The 21,644-nt window shown below is 32.2% G+C and overlaps 1 protein-coding gene across 20 annotated transcripts in view; it reads right to left on the bottom strand.

Annotated features, from left to right (window-relative positions):
• Positions 1-21,644, bottom strand: part of LOC127725799 (coiled-coil alpha-helical rod protein 1-like) — a 36,221-nt gene that overhangs the window by 6,355 nt on the left and 8,222 nt on the right. For all 20 annotated transcript variants that reach the window (XR_007993166.1, XR_007993160.1, XR_007993162.1 and 17 more), the window contains exons 4-16: positions 21,188-21,436; positions 20,218-20,405; positions 18,846-18,981; positions 17,988-18,095; positions 17,430-17,482; positions 11,051-11,138; positions 9,788-9,898; positions 8,884-8,990; positions 8,060-8,172; positions 4,301-4,388; positions 3,490-3,608; positions 2,973-3,043; positions 2,673-2,790 (exon numbers count right to left, since the gene is read on the bottom strand). Coding sequence is in view for 1 of the 20 variants with exons in the window: in XM_052233083.1 (XP_052089043.1) it covers positions 2,673-2,790; positions 2,973-3,043; positions 3,490-3,608; positions 4,301-4,388; positions 8,060-8,172; positions 8,884-8,990; positions 9,788-9,898; positions 11,051-11,138; positions 17,430-17,482; positions 17,988-18,095; positions 18,846-18,981; positions 20,218-20,405; positions 21,188-21,436 (1,549 nt within the window). In the remaining 19 variants the exon portion in view is untranslated. The remainder of the gene's footprint in view (positions 1-2,672; positions 2,791-2,972; positions 3,044-3,489; positions 3,609-4,300; positions 4,389-8,059; positions 8,173-8,883; positions 8,991-9,787; positions 9,899-11,050; positions 11,139-17,429; positions 17,483-17,987; positions 18,096-18,845; positions 18,982-20,217; positions 20,406-21,187; positions 21,437-21,644) is intronic.

Raw genomic sequence — 21,644 nt, 5'->3', positions numbered from 1 at the left:
ACAAACCAGAATATATATGGTTTAGGGGTGGGGATCTTGACCATTTACAAGATACTAGAACATTGGGGGTGGGGGGAACCCCTGGAGACTGACCCTATATGTCATTCAAATGTTCGTTACATGACGAACAGGAATATATATAATTTAGGGGTGGGGATCTCAACCATTTACAAGATATTAGAACATTGGGGGTGGGGGGAAACCCCTGGGGACTGACCGTATACGTCATTCAAATGTTCGAGACATGACAAATAGGAATATATATGGTTTAGGGGTGGGGATCTCAACCATTTACAAGATATTAGAACTTTCTCAAATGGCAGGGGGTCGGGATGACCCCTGAGGACTAACCCTGTATATCATTCAAACCATCTTAGCATGACAAACCAGAATATATATGGTTTAGGGGTGGGGATCTTGACCACTTACAAGATATTAGAACTTTCTTAAATGGCAGGGGGTGGGGGTGACCTCTGGGGACTAACCCTGTATTTCATTTGATGTGCTTTATCATGACAAACCAGAATATATATGGTTTAGGGGTGGGGATCTTGACCACTTAGAAGATATTAGAACTTTCTTAAATGGCATGGGGTGGGGGTGACCCCTGGGGACTAACCCTGTATTACATTTGATGTGCTTTATCATGACAAACCAGAATGTATATGGTTTAGGGGTGGGGATCTGGACCATTTACAAGATATTAGAACTTTCTCAAATGGCAGGGGGTCGGGATGACCCCTGGGGACTAACCCTGTATATCATTCAAACCATCTTAGCATGACAAACTAAAATATATATGGTTTAGGGGTGGGGATCTTGACCACTTACAAGATATTAGAACTTTCTTAAATGGCAGGGGGTGGGGGTGACCCCTGGGGACTAACCCTGTATTTCATTTAATGGGCTTTATCATTTAGAACATTTTCAATTAAAAAGATTGTGTCTATCACAAACGGTTTTCAATGTATAATCATTTGAAAATTTAAAAAAATAAAATCCCATAGGGTTCTATAGTAAAACCCTCTTTTCTTTTTGCCCCTCAAACTACCCCTTTATAAACCCCATTGCACAAACAAAACCCTGATTGCACCACTAGACATGTTAGTCTAACATATTGTGAAACCCTAAGCTAATCTGACAAGCGGTTTTGAAGAACGGGTGCGGACAAGTTCAAATTTAAATGCGGCGGAAGAAGAAGAAGAAGAAGAAGAAGAATAAGAAGAGAGACTTAATAAAACAATTTCACCAAAAACAAACTACTTATACATTGAAAACAAATGTTATGGCAGGACTACTGAAGTAGCTCTTTTTTCATTAAGAATTAAAAGGAATAAATATGAAGTAAATCATCAGGAAAAATCATGTCCTATCACACCTACTCCTTAATATAATCTGATCTTAATTAACTTGACATTTTGGATTCTAAAAGATTGCAGGTAATTTAATAGTTTGTACACCGAAGGGAAAATAAAGTTATACTATTGGTTGAATGATAATTGTTTAGGACATCATTAACCAATGTTTGGTGGTATACTTTTATCAAACAGAATGCATAAGGTTTTGAAGGGGTGAATTATAAATATCCTATTTAATACAAAATAAAACTTGGTATCAATCTATAACAGAACAAGTATTATAACTCAAGGATAAAAGGCAGATTGAGATTGACACCCTAAGGACCAGGGATAAAATTTCACTTCATGTCAGGCAAAATCAAATTAACTCATTGTGGAATTTTTGGAGACTAAAATTTATATTCAAAATATCAAAGATATCGAAGATTCAAACTTACAAAAACACATTCTCATTTACATAATAAGTATATTCACATAAACAATCAAATATAAAACTCAAATTTCAAGTACCATTTTCCTTACTAAATCTGAAGGTCATTGGGATCTTGAATGTTTTTTTTTACTATGGATGGTTCCTCAAATGAGAAAGGAGTTTCTTGGTTACAATATCATCAAAGGAATGATAAGTTTGAAAGACCATTGATAATCTGTTTATCTCAATTTCCTAGGCTATTTTTCAATGACGTCATGCATTCTCTTTCTACTCTACTGAGAAAAACCCATATCATTAGAGTATCCTGAGATAGATAATTATCATACAGAAAGATCAAAGTATATTGGGAGAAAATAGCCATAATTATAATTACCTTGGTCTGATGTGACCTGATTTTTTGAATTATAATTACCTTGGTCTATTGTGACCTGATGTTTGGAATTATAATTACCTTGGGCTGATGTGACCTGATGTTTGGAATTATAATTACCTTGGTCTGATGTGACCTGATGTTTGGAATTATAATTACCTTGGTCTGATGTGACCTGATGTTTGGAATTATAATTACCTTGGTCTGATGTGACCTGATGTTTGGAATTATAATTACCTTGGTCTGATGTGACCTGATGTTTGGAATTATAATTACCTTGGTCTGATGTGACCTGATGTTTGGAATTATAATTACCTTGGTCTGATGTGACCTGATGTTTTGGAATTATAATTACCTTGGTCTGATGTGACCTGATGTTTGGAATTATAATTACCTTGGTCTGATGTGACCTGATGTTTGGAATGATAATTCCCTTGGTCTGATGTGACCTGATGTTTGGGATTATAATTACCTTGGTCTGATGTGACCTGATGTTTGGAATGATAATTACCTTGGTCTGATGTGACCTGACATTTTCCCAGTTCTATTTTCAGGTTATCTATCTGTTCATTAGCATCCTCTAACTCAATATTTAATCTATCAACTTCTTCTGTTAATTTGTTACATTGCTGCGAAAAAATAGCAAAAATACTTTGTGAAAAAAATATAGTTAGGTTAATTAACTTGCTCTTGTATTATGTAGTTTTGACTGAATAATTATGATGCTTTTGGTAAAATTACATTATTATTTAATATGAATTTTACTAGATTAATTAAAAAATCTCAATATATTGTCAGTAAATAATAGTACCTGTGATTTTCCTTGAAGATCCATTTCTAATTCTTCTATTGTTTCTCTCAAATTTTTTATTTCTTCATCCTCTGAAACATTTGATGATAATTGTATGTTATATTTCTTTAATGAATAACTTATTACTATGAATTAATAAGCACATAATGGTTTCATTTCTGTCTGAGGTACATTTTCTGAAAACATATACCTTTACATATAAAATCAATTTCAAAAGTAAATGTATGAATCTGAAGTAGTTTTAGATTCTATATCTTTGAAAATGTATTGTTAGGAAGATTGTAAGTCATGAATATTTATGAGGAATCTATATGATAAATTTTTTTAATTATGTAGTAATTTCAAGACCAAATGACCATGTAATAATCTTAATCATTTATATCGATTTAATAAGTGTTATAGTTTAAGTTAAGTCTGGTAATATTTTGTTTGCATATGGTTCTTGCACCACCTCTCTAAAGCAATGCAAAGTTACATTTAAACTTCCAAACTGACAATAAGAATTTCTGTAACTTACTTTGAACAGATGCAGCTGTATGCCTTTCTGCCCATGTCTCAGAATCTTGTTTTAGTTGTGACACAACTCGGTCTCTCTCCTCTGTAACTCTTTCTAACTCTCTTCTTAAAATTGATGAACTGCAATATAATTTTATGGACATTATCTATATACTGTACAACCAACCTGTGTCAACATCAGACAGAGACTGATGCTTGAAGTATTAAAGGGATCCAATAAATGAAAGTTCCTTTATGGCTATGATACTTGTCAGCTATATTAAGTATATTTAAACTGCAAATATTTTGTATTAAAAAATTACCCATTGTGTATATTTATTATTTTTATTGGTAACAGTAAGTATTGGTCTATCTACAGACAGCATACTCTGGACTAGTTTTAATCATTTTTCCCTTTAAATAAAATCTACAGACTATAAAATTGAGAATGGAAATGGGGAATGTGTCAAAGAGACAACAACCTGACCATAGAGCAGACAACAGCAAGAAACTCCCGCACCCGGAGGCGTCCTTCAGCTGGCCCTTAAACAAATATGTATACTAGTTCAGTGATAATGGACGTCATACTAAACTCCAAATTATACACAAGAAACTAAAATTAAAAATGATACAAGACTAACAAAGGCCAGAGGCTCCTGACTTGGGACAGGTGCAAAAATGCGTATAGTTTAGACTGGTTTAACATTTGCATTATAATGTACTCATTTAGTCCATTTGTGGACAACTGGTTTAAATTATCTGTTTACATGAATTACTCATTCAGTCTATCTACAATGTACAATTTAAACTTGTTTTATATTTATAAGACTTACTCATCCTGTACATCTGTTAACTGTAAAAGTGGTTCTGTTTTGTCTTCTGTCTGTAACTGGGACATTGCTTTCTTTCTTGCAAACAAACCTTAGAGAAAAAGTTTTTACTTATTACCCTACATCACCAAAAATTTTACTGTTTTCATTTTATAGTATATTTTAATGTACCAATTTGTCCATGAAGAGCAATTTTAGTTTGTTAGTGTCTACCCAATTAATTATTTAGTCTGTGCTATGTTTTTTATTGCCCCTTTATATAATCTTCCTAGTTTTTCAAATTAAATTATTTTCACAATAGTGGAATTAACAAAATAATCTAAAGGTGCTTTAAAGATCGATCAAATTAAAAAATATTTATATACCTTTTCTATAATATGCATATTAACAGAGTGATCTTTTACTTTTGAAAATCACAAATCATATTAATAAATGTCTTTGCATACTAATATGTAGGCATGCTAATAGTCTTCAAATTGTGGCAAAATGCAGCATTTTCCAGCAAAAAATTAATGAATATTACTTTCAATTTTAGCAGGAAAGAGATGCAATATGCCTTTCATATTAGTTTTTGCGTTTGAATGCAGATTATGGTAAAAGGGTAAAGCATGAGTGATTTGTATAACATGTTTAATGAAACTTAACATATACAACTGACTTATTTCAAAATGTGTAAATTCATCTAATTATAAAGTAATTACATAAAAAATCAACATAATATAACAAAAGTGATAAATTTTATTTAAAAAAATTCAAAAATGGTCCAATGAAATTTACTGCATTTTAACTTGTATTATATTGTAATAATGTTTTTTTTTCTTCTTTTAAAAATAATTTCAAATTTGTAGAATAGTTGATACACTTTTTACTTGACTTGTCATAGTGAGCTTGTGATAATCAATTCCAATGATTTGTTTACAGGTAAAAGAGGTATGAACAGTGTCAAAGTCACAGTGACCTAATTACCTGTTTATAACAGGTCTATAGAATTCCATTTAAATAAATCAACACCTATCACAGTGACAGAATTCATAAAATTAGACAGTTTAGTAAGAATTAATTCATGTCGTCATATATTTAATTTGTAGGTCCAGCTGTGACAAAAACTTAACAAATTATCTTTATTCTTTTCACTGATAGGACCCCCACAAGAATGGTTAGCACATCATAAAAATTGTCAAACATATACATTTATATAAATAGAAGTAATAATAATTACAATGTTATAAAAAATAAGTTTTTCACAGAAAACATCTGCTGTACTGTTGAGATACATGTGATTATTGTGATAAACTCTAAGATATTTTTTACACCATGACAATAGAGAGAGCATTTCCAGCTTTTAAACTTTCTTTTGATCTACGTGGGACAATCAACAGAAAATCTAACAAATACAATGTTGCTGACCAGGAAAAGATGAATAGAACAAACATATATAAGTATGATCAAAACTGGACTTATAAAAGGAAAACATCTACACCAATTAGACACAGACTGCCTGATCTGAATAAGAAGAAAGGAATTTATTTAGCAAGTAAGCTGAAACACCTTAACTCTAAAATTCCAATATTTAGAAAAGAAAAAAGAAGTCATGTACGAAAAAGTGTGATGCACGATTTTCATGAGAATATAGACAATAGACTAGCAGAAAAAACATTTCTACCTGTACAAACAATGATGGACTGTTCTGTGATTCCTACAAATGATTATAACAGAATTTCAGTAAATCCAATGACAAATTACTTATTTCCTGGAAAAATTGTGAAACATGTGTCAATGCAGATGACCATATGGACAAATCAATTAAATCGCTTGAAGAGAAAGACAGAAAGACTGAGGGAAAAAGATGCTGAACTGAAAAAGAAGTATGAAGAAATGAAACAAAGAGCAAAGCGTGTTCTGTCTGATGATGAAGAAAACAGTAATACTGATGTATCTCCAACAAAACGAGCTAGACTTGAGGAGGTTACAAAAGATTTACAAAACTGTAAAATTAGGTCAAAAGTGTCTCGGAAACCTTCAAGAATTCCAAGACCAAGAAACAATTTATTTTCCTATTCCAAGGCTAGAACATTGTTTGATAAATATACAACAAAAGACAAAATGTCAGTTGGAAAGGAATCTAATGTAAGTTTTAATACTTCTTGTTCAGATTTTATATTTTCTTTCATGAAGAATGGCAAAAGATGTACATTTTGTTAACTCCTATGTTATGTTTTTATTATTTATATAATTATATTGTTATTTTGTTTGTTATGTTTTGAATTCTTAACGCAGTAAAATTATAAGAAAAAAACTGTTTTATTTTTGTCTGTAATGATCTGTATAAATAGTTGTCATATTTTAGTCATTTTATTTGACTATTAAGATATCTTAAGGATATAAGTGCCACTTGTTTTCATTATTTTTTTTCAAGATAGGATTGTACCACATATATATCTTTATAATCTCTAAGTCGGAAATATACATGATCATCCTTATTCATGGCTCCATTGGCATTCCATATTTTAAGAGATCGACATTTTAGTAATGTTTTCTAAATTCATGCATGTCCCCTCAAAACTATGGCTATTTTATTCTTATGTTCATCAATTTCAAGTGCAATTTGATAATTGAAATCTGAGAAAATTGGCATTGAACTAGCTTTCAGTATTTGTAAGGTTTTTTTTGGGCCGGTAACTCCTAAAGTTATTGTAATCTGATGATTACTGTCCATAGAAAAAGTCCATCAATAATAAGTTCTTGTATAACTAAATTTATAAAAAGAGTTATACTAAAGTTGATATTATTCCACTTTCAAATGTTTGAGGATAGCTTAAATACCTCAAAGCTACCTTAGTCCTGCATGATTCAGCATGTACCTAAGCCAAGTATCTGATGACAAGTATAAATTAAAGCAGATGTGGGGTATGAATTAGTGAGATACTAGTAGCAAAGAGTAAAGGGCAATCAGAGGTCAAAATAAGTGATGGTCATTCTTTTGCTATCTGTTCTTTTTTAACTTTTTGCTCATGCAGTTTACTTGCTGTTTCTTTTCAATTGTGTCCCAGTTTGTTTAGCTTTATCCTTATTTAAATGTCCATTACTTTGTTGGAGGATGTTAACATTAAGATGTTGACTTTCTTTCTAAAAGAGAGGCAAAAGATACCAAAGAGATGTTCAAACTCAAAAGTCGAAAACAAACTGACAACGCCATGGCAAAAAATGAAACAAACAAAGACAAACAACAGCACATAGAACACAACATAGATGACTAAAGACTGAGCGACACCAACCCAACAAAAACTAAGTGTTATTTGGTGGAAAGCTATCTCATAGCCAATATCTTAGTATTCTTAAACACAATGGGACAGTAATCCTAAAATGTTGAAGACATCTTTACATGCATATGTTTACCAGCAGTTTAGAAACATTTCTTGTGATACAGATGAAGTTGTAGATCATTTAGATTTTATACATTTCAATTCAAATTCCCTTTTCTACACTCAGCAAACTGAGATATCACAGTTTACACCTTTAAAACTTCAGAATGGACTTATTTCTTTACCCTTCCTGCTTTGCAAAGTAGTTGTCAAAATCCATTTATATATTTTAACCTCCAACTCCAATTTGAACAGTCAAGGCAAAAGAAGTAGTTGGTATCAAGCAATATCGGGTAAATTTAGATAACCAAAAAAGGGAATGTAGCTGAACTCAAACTTCTTAGTACTTTTTTATTGTGTAGATTGCCTTAATAAGTCTACTACCAATATCAAGTACTACCTTGCAACATTTCAACACGACCACTGGCAAAACTAATTCTCTGACCGTAGGTTTTCATGGTATTGAACACTGTATTAAGTACACTATAGGATTCTTCCAGTTTTCCACAAACACTGAAATAAAAAAATTCTATTCTTAAAAGATAGATTAGGAAAAGCATAAAATAATTTTGTCATGAGGAATTCCAGAAACTCTCACAGATATCAATAAACTGTTTCAAAAGAGAAGAAAATATGAAGTTAAGGACAAAACATAAAAGAGAATGATCTTATATGTTGCTCTTGCTAATTGAAATTAGAATTGTGAATGAACTTATAAAAGGATACCCCTATCCAATAATAGTTTTAGTATATAGAAGAACATGCATGAATTATCTCCCCTTTAACTTATTGAACCTGGACATCCTTAGGTAGTATAAAGATTTAAGATTAATCAATATCTGTCTAGCTGTTTAGGAAGAGTTATGCTGGAGATACACAGACAGACAGATGAACAGGGTGATTCCTATATATCCCCTCTCCCCCCAAAAAACACTATGTTTACAGGGAGTATGTTAGGATTCCCAATATAACGGTTTATTCATTCATATAATGATACAGTTGTTGGGTCTTTATGTTGTTATGTCATATATAGAGAGGTAAGCTATTGAACAAAATTAACACAAATCAGAGCATCCCCTCTAAATCCTACATAAATTATTAAACATACATAATGTACACAAAATTCAGTGTCATAACTTTATATCAAAATAATGTTTAAAACAAAATATATCAGAATTAACTTAAATTTTGAAAAAAAAAACAAAAAAAATAAAAAATCCAAACCTTTTACAGAACTGTTGTAATTGTTCTGCTGACTGTCTGTTCTCTATCAATCTGTCATCTAACAATAATGCCATCTGCTGGGCTTGTATCACCTCATGTTGTAATTTCTAAACCAAAATAAACTTTTTCAATTACAAATAAAACACTTTTTCACAGTAAATGTATTACAGGCATTTATTCTTTACACTGTGTGATTTTTATATTTCAAACAGATCTATAGTAACTGAAGTCTTGTCAGTACACATATCTTAAGTAATATTGGCCTTTTAATTTGTTTACCTAAATTAATCCCCTTTAAGTTATCATATTTCGCAAAGATGAATTGCACTTACCATATTGACTCTTATTTAGTTGAAATTGCATGGAACATAGCCTCTACATCTTTTTCATTATCATTTACTTTCATGTATGGCTGATGTAAACATAAGAAGATGTGGTATGATTGGCAACTATATATCTATCCACCAGAGACCAAATGATGTAAGCATCTATAGGTCACCCCACTTCCTTCAACAATGAACAAACCCATACTGTAAAGTAAGCTATAAAAGCCCCAGGCATGACAAAATTTAAAACAATTCAAACAGGAAACCTAACACCCTGATTCATTTAAAAAACAAATATGATAGACAGCAACCAATGACAACCACTGAATTACAGGCTTCTGACTTGGGACAGGAAGATAATAGAATGTGGTAGGCTTAAAAGTTTGAATTGGATGGAGAGTTGTCTCATTGGCACTCATACCACATCTTCTTATATCTATCAAAAGTCTTTATGAATGCTGAACCCTTCCCCTAACCTTGGAAAGTGCTGTACCGGCTCAATATAAAAACAAACGGTAAAAATCAGTTAAAAAAGACTTGAGTCAGTTTAAGCATGAGTCATAAAATCTAGACTTTACCTTATTATTGTTGACTTCCATGTCTAGTTGAGCCTGTTTATCAGACATAGCATGAGACAAAACATTCATTTGGTTGTTTGCTGATACTAATCTGTTCTCTAAATCACCAACCTTAAACAAAGGAATAAATTCAATTTTCATTAGAAATATCATTTACCTGAAGATGCTATAAAATCTTATTAGAGGGGAAGAAGGGGTCTCATCCCAAATTCCTGAGAAAATATACGACAATCCCTGAATTTTGGTGAGAATAAAGTCCCCGTTCCCACATCATTCCCGATGAATTAACTGGTTATTCCTGAATTAAACAGCTCAATCCAGACGTCCTGCAAAAGGTCCTTCTGCCCTTTATATTAACATATTTTCTTCTGTTTTCACAAAATTTTACTTTGAAAAAGTTGGGTCTTCAAACTTCTAAAACTAAGGTTAATCATTATTACTAGTTGAATGTTAAGAAAGCTGAAAGCCAATTCAAACTGAATTTCACATCAAAGTGAGGTATGCGTTAATTTGCAGTATTTCGGATATTCATGAAAATTATATTCATAGATGAATATTCAAAGTGTAATATTCCATCATGAAAATTATTGTTACAAAATTATACGATTCCCAAGATTTTTATGGTACAAGTATTACAAAAATGTAAAAATAAACAAGCATTCTGTGAGTATTGCATGGCAATACATAGTCCCCTACCAGTTACAAATTCATTGTAATGGAACGAAATTCTAACTTGATTTATAACTTGTCATGGTGTAAACTACATAAAAATATCAAGTCAAAATCTTCAAGCATGACAAAAAAGGTGTTGAAAACTGATTATTTAGGTGAATTTTCTATGTCCAAAGACCATATCTTTGCACAAAATTATCAGACTGGAACAAAATTCCAACTTGATCTGTAACTTGTCATGATAAAACTATATACTAATTATCAAATCAATATCTTCAAGAATGACAAACAAACCTACCACTAAATTCTTCAAACAATTTACCAAAGAAAAGGAAAAAAAATCCAAAATGTCATTTTGTCTTTTAAAAGTCTTTTAAAAAATGAGTTATTTCCCTTTGAACAGAAATCTACTAATTAATAAGTATTTCATCAAAAATTTAATACTAGGGAAAGGGCTTTAACTGAACAAAGAGAAAAGCTAAAATCGTGAAAATTGAACTTGACCTGTAACTTGTCATGATAAATCAATAAACCAAATATCAAATCAATATCTTCAAGCACAAAGAAAAAATGTCTGGAAAAAAGAATTACCTTTCCTTTCCAGTTTTGTTCATCCTTATGTTTTATAATAGCAGCAGATTTTTGTTGAACCATTAATGCAAATACTTTTTCCCTCCACCTATTTATAACAAAGAAAAGTATTTATTATTCTGTGTCACAACTTTCAATATTCTTTATTACTGGAAACAGTCAAATAGTGTTTATTAGTAAGATATTATATGAAGGGCATATTGAACAAGAGTACATGAGTCCTTACTAACAGATTACATTTACAGTAAACTTTATATTTGGCAAGAAGAATATTATGTATCACAAGACAGGTACTTCAATACTGATTTTACTGTAAATCTCACTCTAATTCATAATTTCCTTTCCATTGGGTTGTCAGCAAAATTAGTAGCAAGTCTGTGCAATAGAATATGTGTGATTTTTAATAATATTCATTATACCTACCAGTGAAAAATGACATTTATTTAATTAGAATATAATTCACGTAAACTAGTTCTCATCGCAAACATCTAGGTGATCTAGAAATAAAAACATCCCTAGGATGTCCGATCACCCTACCTGTGTTACACACCCCAATACAGGTAAATATACAGGTATTCTAATCAGTTTTAATTTTTGCGAGCTAGCGAACAGATGTTCTCGTCGCTGCAAAGTTTTCAACAAAATTAGTAATTTAGTTTTTTTCTATTGAAGACTTCTTTAAATAACATAGTATTATTACTATATCGTTAAATTTGAAAATTTAAAATTATTTGAGTATGGATTCCGATCTCGAGATGCACGAGAATTCGGAAGTAAACAAAGATGCGCCATCTTTACCTGCAAATGAGAAAAAAGATGGTTCAATGTCCAGAAATGACAAGAATGGTAAAGCTAAGAAAAAACCTTCTAAGTCGACGGTATTACAACAAGAGCATGACCAAAAGCTAAAAGGTTTGCAAGACAATTTTGATAATAAGTTTGAGACTTTATTTAACATGATGCAATCGTTGGCCAATGTTAGAGGGGCTAATAACGATAATGTAGTTCAGAATAGGGATACACAAGGTATGCCCATATCTGAAACTAATGCAGATTCAAGGGGTCAGAATAGAGATACGCAAGGTTTGCTCAGATCTGACACCCCTAGACCCATTATTCCGCTAGTTTCGAATCTAGACGAGGATTTGGGTTCTCCTAGAGTGTCTAGGAACACAGATTTCGACGCAAGGTCGGAAATATCTATACATGTTAACCCTATAGAAAGGGATATACTCGGAGATATTCGCTCTGATAATGAGTCAGACAATGAGAGCGAAGCTAGAGTTGAACAGTCAACAGGTAGTGTTGCTAGAAAAGGTGAAAGGTTTATGAAACATGTACAGTTAAAATCTGTTTCAAATGAAGTAAACAAAGATAGTGAGTTAAGCTCAGATACTAGACATAATGTTTTGTCAGAATTGTTAAGTGAGGATTTTGCCTCAAACAATGATAAAGGTAGTGTTGGTTTGATTATGGATCAAGCACAAGTCAATATTTTGGAAAATTCCTGCTTATAGAGAGGAATACAGGAGTTGTTTTCCTGTACATGATAGTGCTATAGAGTTCTTGCAGGTTCCTAGTTTGGACGACTTGCTAGAGCCAATGATGAGAAAGAACCATGGGCCAAAGGCAGTAAAGTCGTGGGATACTGGCCATAGGCAATTGCATACACAGCCTTTAAAACAAATAGAGAAGCTTTCTTTTCAAGGGCAAATGGCGTCTCGTATGAATGTGATTTCTGGCATGTATATGCAACAGACAATGGGTACACTGCTTGGGAAGCTTGAAAATTCTCCGTCTTTAGAACACGAGGAGAAAGAATCATGTTGCCAAATTGTTAAAGATTTGTTTGCAATGTCTACAAAGTCTTTAGACCAGTCAGGTAGGACTGGTGCATTTTTTCATTTAGTCCGACGTAAGGCTGCATCATATGATTCAGGTCTTGTGACTTTGTCTGATATTAAAGACAAAACACAATATTTGCCTTTATCAGGTGAAGGTGTTTTTGGGAATGGTCTTAAGTCATGCCTTGAAAAGCGCAAGGAACAAAAGGATCAGTTGAATGATTTATTACCTGAATTAGGTCAGGGTAGGAAAAGAAGGGCAGATTTTGACCGAGATTGGCAAAATAAGAATCCCAAGTTCAATGTTGAGCAAAATGCTGTTAATGCCAGTAAGACTCGAGGCTCCAATAACAATAGGTTCAATGTGCCTAAAACATCAAATAGTGGGAGACAGCCACAAAGAGACAATCAAGGCTATAAGGGTCCTGCTAAAGAGTCAAATAGGGACAAGACCAACAAGACTGGTCAGAGTAGCTGGGGGTATTTTCGGATCCCCAGAAAGAACAACAGTTGACTCAAAGGTAGGTTCAAGTTTGATGATGTGTACAGAGATTCCGGTAGGGGGGCGGCTAAAATATTTTCTTCAAAATTGGAAAATGATAACAACAGATCAGTGGGTACTTTCAATAATAGAGGAAGGTTACAAATTGGAATTTCTTCAAAGACCTGCATGGACAGGCATCAAGAAAACAATAATATCTCACAAAAACACAGATATATTTTTGGCAGAAATAAATTCTTTATTAGAAAAGGATGCTATAGAAAAAGTGAATTTTCCGGAATCTCTCACAGGTTTTTACAGTACACTATTTCTGGTGCCAAAGAAAAACGGGAAAATGAGACCCGTGACAAATTTAAAACCATTAAATGCACATCTAAAGAAAGTCCATTTCAAGATGGACACAATGAGCAAAGTCATAAATCTAGTGAAACCAAAAGATTGGGCAATTTCAATAGATCTGAGCGATGCATATTTCCATGTACCAATATTTCAGAAACATCGTCCGTACATGAGGTTTTGCATAGCAAATCAATGTTATCAATGGAAAGCAATGTGCTTCGGCCCTACATGTGCTCCTCGAATTTTTACAAAACTGGTGTCAGTGGTAGCTGCATATCTGAGAACTCAAAATATCAGAATGTCAGTATATTTAGACGATTGGTTGATAGTCAATCAGGACCAGCAGCAATTAGTTCAGGATCGCCTGAAATGTCTCAATCTGTTGGTTTCACTAGGCTTTATAATAAACACAGACAAATCAAGCCTAGTTCCAAGTCAAGTGATAACATATTTAGGGGGACTTTTTCATTTAGACAAGGGCTTAGTTTATCCAACAATGGAAAGGATAGAGAAGTTACAGATATTACTAGAAAAAATGCTTTTAGGTCAGAATTTGGCTCTAGATTTTTTGAAAGTTTTGGGGATGATGGCATCATGCATCGAGTTGATTCCCAATGCTCGTCTGTTTATGAGACCCATTCAACTTCATTTGTTAAGTTTTTGGAGGCCAGTCAGCAAAAATATGTTGGCACATGTTCCATTGACACAACATCTGAAATACCATCTTTTATGGTGAAAAAATTCAGCCAACACGCTGAAAGGCCGATATTTGCAATTGCCGAAAATCAATGTGACCATAACGACAGATGCTTCAATGACAGGTTATGGGGGTCATATTGGAAAACAGATTTTTCAGGGAGTTTGGAATTCGGAACAGAAGCTTTTGCACATAAATTGTTTGGAAATGAAAGCTGTAATTTTGACAGTTCAGCATTTTCTGAAAATTTTGAAGGGAAAATGTGTTCTGATAAGGAGCGACAACACAAGCGTAGTACAATACATAAATCGTCAAGGGGGGACGAAGTCCCCAAATTTATGTTACTTGACTTGGGAGCTATGGCAGATAGCAATTCAAAACAATATAGTCTTGAAAGCAGCCCACATTATGGGCAAGAAGAATGTTTTAGCGGATCATTTGAGTCGGGAAAAGGTTTGTCTGACAGAATGGTCTCTGAACAAGTCTATAGTGCAGCAGATTTTTCAGATATGGGGAACCCCATTGATAGATTTGTTTGCATCATGGGAAAATCGCCAGACAGAAATATTTTGCACTTGGATTCCTCATCCCAATGCTTTGGCCTTGGATGCTCTGACAATTCCTTGGGAGAACATGTACGCGTATGTGTTTCCCCCAATTTGTCTGATTCCAAGGATATTGCAATATATGAGGCAGTTCCACTGTCAGATAATTTTGATTGCGCCCCAGTGGCCAAGGAGACACTGGTACACGGAGATCTTGCAGTTACTGATAGCTTGTCCAATAAGACTACCAGTAATGGACAATTTGTTGTCTCAGGCCAAAATGAAAATTTTTCATCCAAATCCAGAAATATTAAATCTGACAGCATGGCTTCTTTCGACAGACGTTTTAAAACAGAGGGATTTTCTCAATCAGCAAGAACATTGCTCTCAGCTTCATGGCGAGATGGTACAAAAAAGGACTATTCCTCAAAATTCGAAAAGTTTAATAGCTGGTGTGGTGAGAGACAAATTGATCCATATTCAGCAAATTTAAATCAGGTTGCTGATTTTTTGGCTTATTTATTTCAGTCTGGTTTGCAATATAGGACAATAGCAGGTTATAGATCTATGTTATCTGCAGTGTTACCTCCAGTGCAAAATTTTCCTGTCGGCCAACACCCTAACATAGTAAGGATTATTAAAGGTGTATTTAATTCTAGACCACCAAAGGTAAAAATTCTACCTGAATGGAACTTAGAATTGTTATTACAGGCTCTTGAAAAGAAACCATTTGAGCCTATGCAGGAAGCTGATTTAAAGCATGTAACTTTAAAAACAGTGTTTTTAGTTGCCATAACTACATTCAGAAGATGTAGTGATTTGCAAAGTCTCCATATTGATGACAAGTCAATGAGAGTTCAGTGTAAGGGTATTACTTTTGTAAGACATGGCTTAGCCAAGCAAGATCGACAAAAGCATTTTGGAGAAAAATTATTTGTTCCAAGTTTTCCAGAGAAAACTTTGATAGATCCAAAAAGAGCTCTTTCAGTTTATTTGGATAAAACTAAAAATTTTCGGAAAAAGTTAAGTGAATCAGAAAGAATTAAAACTTTTTCTGGGAATAAATGAACCACACAAACCAGTGTCAACCGCAACTATTTCAAGTTGGATTGTTCAGGCTATTAGAATAGCTTATGATGATGACAATATGAAAGTAAATGCACATTCAACACGTGCTATAGCTCCAAGTTGGGCTTTGTACAAAGGGGCTTCTTTGAAATCAATTTTAGATTCTGCCGACTGGGCAGTTGAATCAACTTTCGCAAAGTTTTATTTGCGAGATTTTGATGCTACTAAAGTTTTAGAATAGGATGTAAGCATACAAATTCATTTATTTGTATGGTACTTTGTTTGTTTATTGCAGTATAACATGTAGCTGTATATAGATGTAAATAGTGGGTTTTTTGTTATGGTGATAGTATTTTATCCTGTTCGATAGAAATTTTGTTTGTGGAGTTTTTCTTGTAGAGAAGGAAATTCATCCTCCACCGTTGAATGAATTCAACACTGCTTTTAAATCAGTGAGTATATTCTAATTAAATAAATGTCATTTTTCACTGGTAGGTATAATGAATATTATTAAAAATGGAACAATTTGTTCCCAAGTTGAGATTTTTAATAATAGAGTTATACCTACCAGTGAAGGGGCCACCACCATCCCCTAGATGAATTTCTAGATATGTGTATATTGAAGGAACACGACAAAAATCAAAACTGATTAGAATACCTGTATATTTACCTGTATTGGGGTGTGTAACACAGGTTGGGTGATCGGACATCCTAGGGATGTTTTTATTTCTAGATCACCTAGATGTTTGCGATGAGAACTAGTTTACGTGAATTATATTCTAATTAAATAAATGTCATTTTTCACTGGTAGGTATAACTCTATTATTAAAAATCTCAACTTGGGAACAAATTGTTCCAATTGTTTATATTTATTTTGTATAAACATTTTTGAACCTTTTCTACACATGACATAGATGCCTTTTTCCATTTTTTTTTAAACTGAAATTTGTTTCATTTGAAATTTTCAAACTTTAATTATCAAACTTTTATATGAATATTAATAGTCAGTAATAACAAACAAAGATGATATAACACATGCTGATTTAATCAAAACAGAGATTGGTTATGAAGTTTGATGTCTCTACTGAAGAGCAAATATATAATATTGATCTAAAAAAGAAAATCTAAATTTATTTAGAAGTTCTGACAACAATAATGATCTCTACCTACAGTAAATTCAGAAATTTATGCGTGCATTTATTATTGCGATTTTGTCAATTTAGAATAAAATGCGATTCTAATTTTTGTGATATTGAGAAAAATACTGTTTTAATTCATATAAAAAATTTCAAAATGCAAGTTTAAATTATTGCAATTGTAACCATGTCACATTTTTCACAATAATAAAAACATTGCAATAATTTCTGAATTTACAGTATCATACCTGGTCAATAATAAATTCTCCTGTTTGTTCTTGTCTGTTTTATCTTGTGAAACCTAAAAGTAGACCAAATCATTACTACTTGTTTGAAAATTTCACAGTATCTTCTCATGTTTTTTATACAAAAATATATGTGTGTGTTTCTAATAATATTAATTCAAAACAACTATGTCAATTACATTGTTTAAAAGCAATCAGACACACCAAATTTATATTTTGTTATTTCATTTACCAACAACAGAAAGATTTCTGAAAAATCAAAAACATGATAAAAATATAAATGACCCATAATACTAATATTGTAGATACATGTATGTTTCAGACAATGAATTTCATTTCAATCCTTTTCCATGGATTGAAAAAATGTACTTGCGCTATAGAAATTTCTTTGTTTGAAAGTAATGTATAACCTCTTAGACAGAAAGAAAATTCAAAGTTCAGTTGTTTCTGTTGATATTCAGTAACTTGTAAAAGTACATTCCCTGAATAACATGTATATAAATAAATAAAAGAGAAGTCAGAATATATTCAAGCAACAAAAACATAACATTCTATTCCTACCCTTGATATTTCAGCTTCCTGTGTCCGTAGAATTTCATTCAAAGAGGAAAATCTTATGTTTAACAGCTGTAAATTTGACTGTATATTTTCTTTATCTACTTCTAATATCTACAAAATATGATACAGAACAGACATCAGATTTGTCTTTATCCATTCTGAAGAGTTATTGAAGAATGCAAGTGCATCTTTTTTCCCTTTTTGTGGTTCCCCTAATTCTGTTTAAATTTTTTTTTTAATTACATGTTAAATAAATTTCTGTGTTCTATAATGAAAAAGAACAATGACATCTCTTTGTGCTGTTCTATGTAACATGACCTTACTTTCAATTCAAAAGTGACTTTTCTCATTTCTTGACAAATAAACATGTACATGCAACTTTCAATAAAAAATATAGTTCTGATATAGTTTTTTTTTTAAACAAGTACTGTCTTGCAGTAAAGCAATCATTGTTGTAAGTCTTTCCTCTCACAATTCTAATGAAGTTTATCATTTTACCTCATTAATCATGCAACCATATTTTAGTATATATTAACTATTTCACTACAGATGGCAGCACTTGTAGGATTAGTTTACCTTAATACACATGTACCAGATATTCAATTTTGCTTACAGTTGAAAACCTGACAGCAATTTTTAGATAAAGAATAGGAATACAAAGTTTCTTCATTTATATTTTTTTTTCATCATGTATGATTTAATCTCTGCTGTGTAGCTCAAGTGAAAATCTACTTTTTCTTAAATAAAAAAAATCTTCAAAATATTCATACACAAAGTTTCAATTTAGAAGATCTTGGCTATAAGAATATTTCAAAGCATATAAAGATACTGATTTAATCAATTGTAACAAAGATTATTCACCTGCAGTTTGTTTTCTAATGTCTCTTTCTCCTTTCTCCACACTTCAGCAGGTTTTGGACCTTTTTCAGTATCACCAATATAATTCTTTAACTGCACAATCTGTTTATTTTGATTTTCTATATTATATGTAAAAGTTCTGAAAAATGAATTAAATACTCAATTACCCAGTAGCACAGAATTTGGTGGAATTTTACTAAAGTTATTATGAGAAACCAAAAATGGGATATTTCAGCTTTATCCAGGTCCTTTCTCTAGAAGGACAATACTTAAATTGTCCAAATTCAAACTGGGTCTGTGTTTAGTGGTCCTTAATAATATCTAAATTTCAAATGATTTGGTGGAGGCTTACTCAAAGTAGCATCTGAAAAAAAAAACCTAAGTATGTACAAAAAAATCATTGTATGGTCATATGACAATAAAAGTATATTGCCCCATTGCCTATCACAAGGGAATAAAAAAGAAGACAAAGATTATATTTTACTTTTTCTTAAATTATGAGATTTTCACTCAATTGCAATGGCCTAGCTAACAAAATTAACGAAGATTCCTGAATTTATCATTGTAATTTTAAATACAATGAAAGAACCTTAGTGAGCGCGCTCACATACCCCACGTCCCCACATTGTCATTGGAGAAATAAAATAAGTGTAAGAAAAAAAATTGTATCAGAAAAAAAAATTGAATCATAATTTCCTGTCAATATGCACATCTACATAGTATGTCTTTATTATAATCTACACAGTTTCAGGAAATTCTGTTGTGTGGTTTGAGAGGAGTTGAGATGACAAACTGTTGCAGTAGTACATTAAAGTAAATAAGTTCAAAGAGGTGTAACTCCTAGAAAAAGAATTGAATCGTAATTTCCTGTCGATATGCACAACTACATAGTATGTCCTTATTATCTAAAAAGGTTTCGTGAAATTCTGTTGTGTGGTTTGAGAGGAGTTGCGATGACAAGAAACAGGACTGACGGACAGACGGACGGACGGGTCAAAAACATTATACCCTCCGCAACTCGTTGCTTGGGGTATAATAAAAGTAAAAGTGACACATTTGTCAAACATTTTCCTATCAAGTGATAAAAACTATACAATATTACTAAGAGATACATGTCCTCTACTGGTCCCAGCTATATCTAGAGATGAAATTTCTTGTTAAATCACATCAACAAATGTTGGGTTTTTTTGCTTGTTTGTTTCAAATATGAAACAGTATCAGTCATTAAACACCTTAAACAATCTGTTGTTTCACATATTGTCAGCCTGGGGTCTTTTTAGAACTTACATATTGGTTTTAGTTTTGTACATTGTTGAAAGGCATATATACCTGTAGATCAATAATCTTCACAAAATATATGATCAGTATATCTTACTTAATTTCTAACTGTAATCTGGAAGTATTTTCTGACGCCTCTTCTCTTTCTTTCTCCAGCTCTGACTCCAGCTGTCTGATTCTATCTTTAGATCTTGTAGATACAGATGATAACTGATCTTCTAATGTTTGAATCTGATTATATAAAGTTTCTACCTCTCTTTGGTGTTCTGAACTCAGCCTATCAACCTGTAGTCATATAAAATAGTTAATCACTATATCCCATTAAAAAATGATTGGACTCAATATATTGTTTCTAATATCCAGAATGGTGCATGGCAAAGTGATGAATAGAGGTAACCTTACCTCCAATTTGTTAAATTTCTCATTAAATTGTGCACATTGAACAGAAAGAAGCATACGAAAAAAAAAAGATTTATACATGAAGATTGCGAAATTAGCCACTTTTTGCATTTCAATATTTGTATTTTTATGCATGGAATGAAAAAAATGGGTCATGTTAAATTGAAAGGACCTGGTTTTGTAAATGTGTTTGACATCTGCTTCCATCATCATTAATGCACTTGATGAATTTAAGATACAGAGCAGTGAAAATTTAAAATTTAAGGATAGTTGAGTGATTGTACATACAGACCAACAACATAAACAAAGTTAAGTCTTTCTATAAGTTGATACTAGTCCTAGTTTGTATGATTTAATAGAAAAATGGTTCATAAAATGTGTCCGAGGCGAGCAGATGTACTATATTTATATTTTCTATCTTTCCTGCCTTGTGTAAAATAAGAAAAGAAGGGCAACCTATATCAACTACTGTAATTATGATATTGTATAGATAATAGCAATAACATATTCAATATAAAGTAGAAATAAGTTAAAATACTAAAGAATATTTACAGACAAAAAATTAATTAAAAATTAGAAAAAGGGGGCCGTGCCCCAAGTGCCTGTGGTCATTTTCATATGAACACCATATCAAAATACTAAATATAACAAATTTACCAATGCTATACCTGTGAATCATATCTATCTTCCCGTGACTTTAGGTCAGCCTCTAAGATAGCTATTGTCTGCATATTCTTCCTCTCACTGGCTGTTGTTTGTCTTTCTATCTCAGTTATCTCCTCCTTACGAACACATTTCAGTTGTCTTATTTCATTTCTTAGCTCAGCTATTTCTGATGCCTGCTTAGTTATAAGTTCATCAATGTATTTTCTGTCTTCTTTAACATTGTACCTGCATTCCTCTCGTGGACTTTTGGCCTGAAATAAATTTCCATGTACACAGTTTATTCAGTTTCCAATCAACTTTGTGCACCTACTTTTATGTACTACACTAAAAGTTTGTGTAAATTAAACTAAGGGTATTTTTCTAAAAAAAATATAAATGTTTAGTATTCTTAAGTAAATTCATAAACCTTTTTTCTAAATAATGCATTAAAATATTTATGATTAATATAGAAAGTCCAGC

This window comes from Mytilus californianus, unplaced genomic scaffold (genome assembly GCF_021869535.1).
Source record: "Mytilus californianus isolate M0D057914Y unplaced genomic scaffold, xbMytCali1.0.p SCAF_15, whole genome shotgun sequence".
Classification (NCBI taxonomy): Eukaryota; Metazoa; Mollusca; class Bivalvia; order Mytilida; family Mytilidae; genus Mytilus; species Mytilus californianus.
The sequence above is the reverse complement of the archived record's forward strand: the minus strand, read 5'-3'. Positions and strand labels throughout refer to the sequence as shown.